Source organism: Sceloporus occidentalis, unplaced genomic scaffold (genome assembly GCF_023333645.1).
Source record: "Sceloporus occidentalis isolate IW3139 unplaced genomic scaffold, rSceOcc1.0.p SCAF_5, whole genome shotgun sequence".
Taxonomy (NCBI): Eukaryota; Metazoa; Chordata; class Lepidosauria; order Squamata; family Phrynosomatidae; genus Sceloporus; species Sceloporus occidentalis.
This window is the reverse complement of record NW_028316985.1, coordinates 38,955,738-38,966,639: the sequence shown is the minus strand read 5'-3', so window position 1 is coordinate 38,966,639 and position 10,902 is coordinate 38,955,738. Positions and strand designations below refer to the sequence as shown.

At 39.5% G+C, this 10,902-nt stretch overlaps 1 protein-coding gene across 1 annotated transcript in view; it reads right to left on the bottom strand.

Moving 5' to 3' along the window:
* Window positions 1-10,902, bottom strand: part of GUCY2C (guanylate cyclase 2C) — a 56,390-nt gene that overhangs the window by 2,371 nt on the left and 43,117 nt on the right. The window contains exons 17-22 of the mRNA XM_089526619.1: window positions 10,665-10,823; window positions 7,588-7,780; window positions 6,997-7,171; window positions 4,877-4,975; window positions 4,166-4,260; window positions 2,981-3,057 (exon numbers count right to left, since the gene is read on the bottom strand). Of these exons, the coding sequence (XP_089382745.1) occupies window positions 2,981-3,057; window positions 4,166-4,260; window positions 4,877-4,975; window positions 6,997-7,171; window positions 7,588-7,780; window positions 10,665-10,823 (798 nt within the window). The remainder of the gene's footprint in view (window positions 1-2,980; window positions 3,058-4,165; window positions 4,261-4,876; window positions 4,976-6,996; window positions 7,172-7,587; window positions 7,781-10,664; window positions 10,824-10,902) is intronic.

Here is a 10,902-nt window from a genome sequence, read left to right as displayed (position 1 = left end):
GTGTGTGTGTGTGTGTGTGTGTGTGTGTGTTTCTCTTATGGCCAGAATGGCTACCTTAGAAATAGAAGCACCATCATCATCCAAAAATTGCCCTCCCCCCCAAAAAATAAAATCAGCCAAAAGTGAAGCCAGAACAAGTTGATATTACTTCTATCCATGTTAGGCACACCAGTGCAGCTTGCTGGGAGGAGCTTCTGGGGGCAAAAAATGGCCCCTACTCTCTCCACAGTTGCCAACCCAATCTAAAGGCTTAATTTTATTTGAGATCTCAGCACCAAAATCAAGGTCATCTGAGCCTCTGACATTAAGACCTGAGAAATAGCAGGAAATTCATTAACACAAGTCAAACATTATGGAGATGCCAGGTAAATCTTAAAAGACCTTTTCTTCTAATACCAACCCATAGTGAATCTAACTACACTGTTTGCAGTGTCCCAGAAGCCTTTTGACTTTTTAGACCTGAGACCGATCTTTAACTTTAATGCAGTGATATCCAATTCATTTATTTTTTTTAATTAGATGCCTGTCTTGCTTTCTCTTTTTTCCTCTCCCATTCTCCTACTTCCTTCCTCCTTTTTTCCTTTTGTCAAAAAACCTTGAACAATTGTAGTGATACCACTGACATAATCCACCTATGATCAGCCTGTTTCCCAATTTTGCGTCCCAATCCACCAGTACTCAAGCCAATGAGAAGAAACAGGAGCAGGATGTTAAATGTGACTAAGTAATAGAAGCGTCAAGCTGTCTACACATGTAAACAAATCATTGACAAAACACAGCTAGAATTAAAATTATTTAGCTAAGTGTTTCAGCCTCTTCATGTTCACCTTTAAAAACATAATGATTGGCAAGACTTATTATATTAAAAGAATAGTTATTTGTAAGTCCAGTGATTTAATATATGTTATTAAATGCAAACGACCTGGATGTCAAATAATATGTATTACAGGATAATGTATTAGGAAACAAGAGAAGCAAAGGTAGATAGGAACAAAATCAGAACCATCAGTGTATGACTAGTATGCTAGGCTAAAGAGAACTACTACAACAATCAATACAGAGAAACAGAGGACAGCAACAAAAAAGATCTGGGAACTCAAAGGAAGTTCAAACCAAGGACCAGGATGCAATATGACAATAATAAGAACATACTACAGGATCAGGAAGAAATAAAGACATTGTATACAATGCACAGAAGAGTTATTCAAAAGAGGTGAAAAAAATGAATGACACATGGAACAAAGAACCATAAATTCTAAAAAGTGAGGTGGAAACTGCACTAGGAGAATTTGCAGTGAGGGGCAATCACCAATTGAACTGCTACAACTTACAACTCTGGTGTTAACCAATATCTGTCAACAAATATGGAAAACAAAATGGTGGCCAACAGATTGGAAATGGTCAATATACATCCCAATACATAAAACAGGAAACACAAAAGACTGCAGCAACTATAAGACCATAGTATTAATTTCCCATGCAAGCAAAAGTATAATCAAAATTCTGCAACATACATGGAGAGAGAAATCCCAGTGGTTCAAGCAGAGTTCCAGAAAGGAAGAGGTACTAGGGAACATATTGCAAACATACAATGACTAATGAAGCATACAAAAGAATTCCAGAAAAATCAGCATGTGCTAGACTATAGCAAAGCCTTTGCTTGCCTAGATCACAAAAAGCTATGGATGGAACAATTACAAAGGAAGGTCAAAAATAAAGTGCAAAAGCAACATAATGCTGAACATAAAGAAAACAAAAATAATGACCATGTAGGAATTACATAAACCCAACCTAAACAATGAAGAAATCAAAATAGTTAAAGTGTTGCCGTATCTTGGATCAGATATTGACCAGAACAGAGACTGCAGTCAAGAAATCAGAAAGAGACTAGGAATGGGAAGGGCTGCTATGAAAGAACTAGATAGGAGTAAAGAGTAAAGGTATACAATTGAACACTAAAGGTAGAATCGTACAAACCACTGTATTCCCCATTACCATGTGAGAGGTGGGCAGTGAAGAAAGCAAATAAGAAGAAAATCAATTCATTTGGGATGTGGTGCTGGAGAAGAGTGCTGAGGATACTACAGACAGCCAAAAAGACAAACAAATGGGTCCTTGAACAGATCAATCTGGAAATTTCCCTGGAAGCCAAGATTATCAAACTGAGATTGTCGTACTTTGGATGCATCATGAGAAGGCATGACTCATTAGAAAAGGCAACAATGCTAGGAATGTTAGAGAGTAGTAGAAAGAGAGGAAGACTGCACATCACATAGATAGACTCAATCAAAGAAGTTACAGGCCTAAAGGTACAGGACCTAAACAGAGGAGTAGAGGATAGGGGGTCTCATCCAAAGGGTTGCCATGAGTCAGAATCAATTCAAGGGCAGTCAACAACAACAACCCCTTAATAGTCCCTACTTTAAAACCCTCATAAAAATGAGGTATGGATCATTGGTCTCTGGTTGCCAGAGTGATTGGGAAAGCTAGGGATAGCTGAGAGGCAATTTGTCACCTCTGTTGCCCCGGCTACTATTATACAGTTGCTTATTACTGAACGTTTGAAGGCCTGTTCTCTCTCACCCATTTTCTACTCTACAGTTCATACTGTTCATAACAAAGGTTTGTTAATGGAAGCAAAATACAGGAAAAGTTAATGTGATATTTTTTATCTGCATTCTTCTTTGTAAATAATATATGTAAATTGTGTGTATGTGTTATATGTATGTATGTGTGTGCATATGTGTATATAAATCTCACAGATGCACAAGCATGATTTTATGTAGTCCTAGGATTCATGAGACTGAAGGTATGTGCATCTGTTGGGATATTAAGATGTATGCATCAACTGGTGCCATTTTGATGTCTTCCAGGAACATGCCACACTACCAGATAATATATTCTCAGAAGGAGAACATAAAGATACTCTGACTGGTGAACGCTCTTTAAGTTGCAGTCCACAAGTTACAGAATCTCTTACGCTGAAGGAGGTGTTGGAAGATTATATTGCTGGTCCTTCACACCTGTCAGCCAGTAAGTAATCTCAGTTCCTTTGCCCTAATATAAAATGAAAGAATAATAAATTTGAGGTTAGAATAGAGAATATATTCCTTTGATGACCACAAAATTGTGTTTTATGTATTCATTTCCTTTTGTAAAATTCAATAGGCATACAACTTCTATTGAAAAACCCCTTACATAAATTGTTCAAAGGAATGGTATCACTAGGAGATGTGGGGGTGCCCAGCAGCCACCCAAGACCCCAAATGGCCCTCCAGAGGCCACAGCACTGCTTCCCCAATAGTACCTGCTGCTGGGGGGGGGGCAGTGCCTTTTGTTTGGGGTCTAGCACAGCTGCTCTCCTGAGCAGCCACTATGGATCCTGAATGGCCATCAGGAGGTCACAGCACTGGGAGCTGCTTTTCATTTGGGGTCAGTGTGGCTACTCCCCTTAGGAACTGTGCCAGACCCCAAACAGCTATACAGAGACTACAGCACCCCACAACCACAACAGTTTTGCAGGGTGGTGGTGAGCAGGCTGGGGAGCTAGCAAGCAAGGCATTGGAAGGGAGGGAGGGCAGTGGGGCAATCTATCCCCCATTTCCTCTTCGCTGCCCCCCATACACCAGGTGACACCAACTACAAGGACGCCACTGGTTCAAAGCCAACTACAGTGCTGCAATATATGAAACATATATTTGTACAATTTTAGTAAAGAGAATGTAGAGCATAAATTGCCTAGTGCATTTTCACTAGGCATACAATGTCTGTTGAAAAGCCCATTACATAAATTGTTCAAAGGAGTGGCATCTAACTGAAATTAGTACATATATAAATATATCAGAAGCCATGATCAGCAAATTGAGGTTACAGCAATCCTGCCCACAGTTATGCATAGATAACTACCAGTGAAATCAGCAGGACATCCTGCTGAGATTAGATGAGAGAACCAGTGAGGTACAGTGGTTAGAGTGTTCAGGCTGTGGATGTATAAAACCCATCTTCAGATCCTAGCCCAGTAAAGCTCACAGGACAGCCTGGGCATGTTCTTTTGTCTGCAACTAGCAATTTAAAGTTAATTGAGCTGTTCAGATATGTGATACCTCTGGAGAGGTCTGTTTAAATTATGAATTTGAAAATGATCCATGGTATGAGTGTATGTTACCTTCAGATATGTCTCTCCTCGCTCTTCATACTGGAATTGACAATCTGTCCTCTTGAGTATAGCAATAGTAGAGCCACTTACATGGATTCTTAGAGCTATAAGTGTGCAAACAACAAATAAGTAGAAATGAAAGGTTAATTTTATTGATATAATTTTCATTTAAATAAGTGAAAAGTTCAATAATACACACTTTTGCTTCATTTTGGATGTTATGCTGTGATGAGTCAGAGTTTAGTTGATGAAATTTGTGAGCCTCCAATGTTGAAAATATTTAGGACTTGACTGTTTTACAAATATATATTTTTCTATAAGCAACAGCCAAGACATCAGGAAACAGAGATATAGCTATGACTCTGTGTACATCTTCTGATGCTACACTCCACATATAAGCCATATAACACCCTCAACATGGCCATTTCTCAGTTGCATAGAGTGTTGGGTGGGTGAGCAGAAGTGTGTCCAGCCCTATTTATATAGCTGGGTACAGCTGCAAAAGGCCCAGCTACAGAAAGAAGGCCTTACATGTCACATTTCCTGTCCTCTCTAGCAGCTCAGAAATGACTGTGCTGGGAGAGGCATGAGGGTTAAAAAGTAGGTCCACCAGTCAGATTGTAAATTAGAATGATAAAATAGTTCCTATCTGGATAAAATAGTGGCTTGCTCTGGATTAGATTGTGTACAATATTCTTCTGTGCAGAAGTCTGTCCTTACGTAAACCTGTAGATTCCATTCTTGAAGCAGTGTTCACTGTATCTCCAAACAAACAGTAACGAGGCATTTTAATTCCAACCACGCCAGCAGCACATGGACCTGAAAAAGACACACAAAATAAGAATTAAGAGAAAGATGGGGCATTTGTAAATGAAAAGATGAGCCTGCAATGTCCAAAGGATATCTTAGAAATCAACAAAACTCTTTAAATTTTCACCCTCCAGTATTTATGTACACATAACTATAGATGACATTTCATGCACCTACAAAGGTTTTATGCACTGTTTTCTTTAAGGTGCCACAAGGGTGGTACATTTTTCACTGCAACCAACTTAATATGGATACATCTCTGATAAAAGGAATAGTTGAACATTTCAGTAATCATAGTAATTAATCTGGAATCAGATTCTCTAGGGGCCAAAATCAGACCGTAATGGTGCAAGCATTGTCTTAGGACTTTGGTTTTCCTCCCTCGTAAATATTGTCAAGGTTGGTTGTCATATTTTTTTAAAAAAATCTGAATTCCCACAGGAAGTATACTGCATATTGCATCTAATCTAAGATACTTGTCTTTTCAGCTTGTAGGCAAGGGCATAGCTAAAAGTATTTCATTCACTCTTGGTTGCTTGCTATTTGTAATTTTGAAAAGATACAGTTTTTTGTTACTCTCCAGTTCCTCCACTTCTACATTCAATCAAGAGGGAATTTCAGCAGGTGTTTCTTGTGACTTGGTTGCCGGACAGGGAACACCTGCTGAAATTCTCTCATCTACACAGCCGTTAAAGGTACAGGAACTCTCTCCAGTTTTCATTCTGGCAAGCCTAATACCCACATATCCTGGCATTCTCTCCTCCACCTCCCTTAGTTATATCATTACAGTTTTCTGGCAGCCAACAGCTGTGATGCAACTCTGACTGTTTTAGAGAAAGGCTGAGAAACAAACTTCACAAATCACGTGAGTGGACAATTTCAGAGGTAGCAGGGGACTATCGGTTGCTCAACCTATTTGCTTGGATTTATTTGCTGTGTTCATTATTACTTTGTACAGCAGGTGTGGAAATCATGCCACCATCCAGCTGTTGTCAAACTGCAAGTCCCAGCAGCCCTAGCCAGGCTAACTAATAGTGAGGAATGCTTGGAAGTGCAGTCCAAAACTGCTGGGGAGGACACATGAATCCCACCCCTGCTCTAAAGACTGGTGCAGACCAATAAACAGGAGCATTTAGGAAATTAGTGTTGCAAGAAAACTGTGAAAGTAGTAAAGAGAATACATGTAATTTAGGTAAAGGCTTGCAAAGCAACATTAGAAAATTGTGGGTATGATCTGATAGACAACTTCTGAAAATGCCATAGCTGCCACGGTTAGTCAGTCATTATAAGAAGAAAGCAGTCTTTAAAGGAAGCAATCATTGTTTTAAACATAATCTCGAGAACATGAAATATAATTTTATACACCTAAAGCATTTGTGGACACAAGGATTACACCAGTCTCTGCCCTTTAAATTATCTTTTTATTTCAAAGCGCTACAGCAAGGATGATGGAAAGCTTCTGGCTCCAGCTGAACACATTGGTTTGGTGTTGTTAGGTTATTGTTGTTTTTGATTTTTGTTTGTTTGTTTGTTTGGTGCTAGTAGCATATTTTGAGCAAGCAACCTTCAATGATAGTAGACAGTGAAAAGCAACTTCAGTTCAATAGCTGCACTTTTTTAAAAAAAAGTGGTACATCTCCTGTATAATGTTGTCTTATGTTATTGTAATTGTTGTGAAGAGTTCAGTTATGACTAGCAATGAAGTGGTTGGGTGAAGTGCCTCAGGTAACAGAGTGCCCACCCCCATGTCATTTCATTCCTTACTTCTTTTGAAGTAAGCCACTATTAGATACATAAAGGCTAATTTTCTCAAACCTAGCCAAGAATACTAGTGTTAGATCATCTGTTCTAAAATCTACTATTTTCTTCCTCCAGCAATTTGTTACAACTAATATTTAAAAAATATAACATCCAAAATCCCCCAATGTCATAATATGACCCACTTCTGTAATCAATTTATGGAAAGTAAAACATGCAATTGAAAGAGACTACTTGATCTCCTCCCCTCAAATATTTATATCACTCCATACCAGAGTGAATTCCTATTCGAATCCATATAGGAAGCCCTGGAAGATGCTGAAGTTCAAAGGAGCCCATAAAACTCAGTATATCCAGTGCCATCATGGAAATATCCACTGCATGACAGTTGCCATTTCTCTTCGGTAAACCACTCACTACCATGTATGCATCTCCAATGGTCTCCACCTGTTAAAACACAACCAAAAGTCATTGTCTTTCCCAGATAGGAGAGACATTTTGATCAAATGGGAGAAGGGCTAATATGTCATCCAGTTCTTTCCTGCTAACTTGAGAAGGAATATACTAAGCATCTTTCAATTAATAAACATTTATACAGGTATTAAAAACTGTAAATTATGTTCAGTACAGTGGGTCTATGTGAGGGTGATTTTCTCTGAAATGAATTGTTCTTTTAACTTTTAAAATGTTAAGAAAAGGAACCCTACCTTCCTTCTCCATTTTACACACAGACCAACTCAGAGAAAAATAATTCTTGTCTTTCATGTTATAATTTTACATGACTGGTGGCATTGTTCTGTTTCCCCCTTCTTTTCAACACAATTCTGTCTAGATTTTTGTGCTCTTTTCACAAATCTGATCACCTTGTAAACATCATGATGGTCAAGAATGTGGTCAAAGTTCTTGTAGATGTCATTAAGCATGTCCACCACTTCCATAGGGGTGCTGTATTTACAGATGGTTGTGAATCCCACAATGTCACTGAAGTAAATGGTGACTTCTTCAAAGAGTTCTGGCTCTACCAGTCCAGTTTCTTTCAAAGACTTTACTACAGGCCTGTCAAAATGGGAAAGAAAGGTATAGGGAAGAAATCTTCTTAATTTCAGATTTTATTTTGAAAAGCTTTGTAACTTTGCATGATGGCCATAGTTTGTTAAAAGAAATGTGTCAATATAGCTCCATGAATTCTGCTAATGGTAAAGCACAAGACAAATTAAAATTGAAAAATGTGAATGACAGTCAATCTGTATTCAAAATATGCTGGAGGTTAGGGGGGTGAGGATTACATTTTGCAATAGTATATTGAAAAAGATGGTCATTTGATCCCAAAAATCCCTTTTGTGTCTCTGTACATTTCAGTTGTTCACACAGATGTAATACTAACAGTAGAGACTTGGAAGCTGAGGAGCCAGCACTGAAGAAACTGGACTAGGTCTTACCTCTCAGATGACCAATTCTGACACCCCAAAGTTGGTAAGACACAGCACTCCTGAATCTGAGGCCTTCTTCTCTGTAATAACCTTGTACCTCTTGAGACTAGCCACAGCACTAGAAAAAGCAATTTATCACCAGGACCTCCAGGACTGTTTCAAAGCTAGTACATCAGTGTCAGCAGGAAGCCTAACAGGAGCTCCTGAGAAGGAACCACATACCAGGCTTAAAGTCCCCTTAAGGCTTCCTATATGTTGGGAAAAGGTGGAGCAGTGTAAGAGGCCTCAGTTCAGCTCCAGCCATTGTCAGAGCAAGATGCTCACCAAGAGCTGTCAGTGGTGCTGAATCTTTCTGTCTTGATTGTTCTCCAGACTGCTTTGGACTTGATTATCTTCCTCTGACCCACTGAAATAGGATGGATGCTGCAGTGACCCCTCCAAGGGGTGGATAACTCATCACAGCAGCATGTATTCCCCATTCACATGGGGAAAGTGCCTAGTGGGTCTTCCAGGGAGATTGATCAAAGCCTCTTCTCCAGCTTCGTGGCACAATGTGAATTTTATATGGAAATTCAGCCTGAAGATTTTCCTAATGCCTGTGTTAAGATAAGTTTCCTAATCAATATGCGGACAGAGAGATTGCAGGCTTATGTTCCTACACCATACATACTGCAGTGCCACAGCTCTCTTGCACAACTATGCAGTGTTTCTGGTATATGTAAAGCAAATTTTTGAGGACCCGATGAAGGCTCAAAATGTCCATAACCACATATGATAGTTATTTAGCAATAGTCTAACATATATTCATGGATTATGCAAGCTCTTAGCACCTGTGGGCCCTAAACATGGGCAGGAATGAACCTGCCTTTTGTCCCAGACTTGCAGGAGTTGAAGAATGAAATCATGGATGAGCTGGTCCATGCATCACTCCTTAAGAATTTTCCCAATCTCAAAAAGGCCAAGCTCTAGATCAAAAGGCGTTTTAGTCCTATTGTTAGGACTACAAGCAAGTACTGACAACCATCTGAAAGGGTAGCAGATCAAGGGGAAATGTGGCTTTGTCTGTCCTTGCCTGAAAAATGCAGATGAGACTTCTCTCTGTATTGCAAGGGAACAAGACACTTTGCCATGGATTCCCACACTCAGGCCACTTTCAGCCTGGTAATCAGTGTAGCCAAAAGATGATGAAAGCTGGGGATGGTTCCAAATACTACAGGTATTTACAGGTATCCTTCTAGTAATCTTGTGCATGCCAGATGACTAATTTCATGAAGATACTGCCAGTAATATTGCAAGTGACATTTTTGGAACTACTCATTCCATCTCCATGCAGAAAGCTGTGCTTGTGGCCACTAAAATAATGGATGGAAGGGCAATGATTTCAGGTCCCATGCAAAAACAGGTGGCTCCGGGACATTTTGAATCATTTGTCTTCAGAGTGATTCAGATGCCCCATTTCCCGACGGTAGCGGAGATCTCCTGGTTGGCTGTACATGAGCCTTCCATCTTCTGATGTTCAGCTCCCTTTACTGCTGACAGCACTGTTTACTTGGCCACACAGAGCACCAGGCTGAAAGTGGCCTGAACGTGGGAATCTTTGAGGGAGAAAATCCATGGAAATATGTCCTGTTCTCTAGCAATATAGACAGAAGTCTCATTTGCATTTTTCAGGCAAGGACAGAGAAAGCCACATTTTCCCTAGATCTCCTGCCCACTTAGATGGTTATGCACTGAATCCTTCAGTTAGTCGGTCACAGGAGAACTTAATAGGATCTATCTCTGCTATCTTGCTCAAGGAATTGCAGGAAGAAAGCATCCCCAGGTGTCTCACTTTTCAAAGGTCAACTTTATAGTATTTGTTGCTCTGTGTTCCTGCTAGGCCGGTAAGGAAATGGGTATTCCATTGTCTCTGAAATTTACTGGTCAGTCACAGGAGAACTTAATAGGAGCAGGTGTCAAGTGGTACAGTCCAAACCAGGTACTCAAGACAACAACTCTTGCTTTGTAATTTGTTTTGTTTTGTTTTGGGGGGGGGGGGGTTACTTGAAAATCACTTTGTCATGCAAGAGCAGGGTGTATAAACTCCCAATGTTTACTAATATTTCTGAAAGATGTTACCTCAGAAATTCAAACTTGACATCTCCTCTGTCAGTACAGCATAGTCTGTCTCTGAAAAAGCAGTTTACACATCACTTGGGGAAAGGAGGAGCAACATTTATATTTCAAATATGATTTTATAATGGAAACCCAGGAAGCTTGTGCATTCTGTTCTTGTGCAGCAAGGTAATGTCTGAAACTGTTCTCAAACTGACATTTTAAAAAAGTTTTTGTTAAATTACTTGGAACAACTGAGGGAATCTTTTAGGTCATATTTTCCAATGATATCTCTCTCTGGAAAATAATCTTGTAAATGAAAAAAATAATAATGTGTAAATCTACTTAAGAGTCTTGGTCAGTGATTTTCACATCTGGACTCCACACAGTAATTGCCATGTAGTCCCAGCACTCACCCTGGGAGAAGCATGAAGTTAAGTCTGTCTGCTCTGTCTCGTTCTGCTTTGTATAACTTAGTCCTCTCTTCTACTAAATGCTCCAGATTTCTTGAATATAGCTGCAGACGTCGGATTAAGGTGTCCATGTAGCTTTCATTAGTTTGGCTGTGGTAATTGCTAGAAATGAAGACAGTTATGAAGGTAATGAAGGTAACTTTCAGGACTGATGAGAAAAGGAAGTTAGTGAAAATTACTT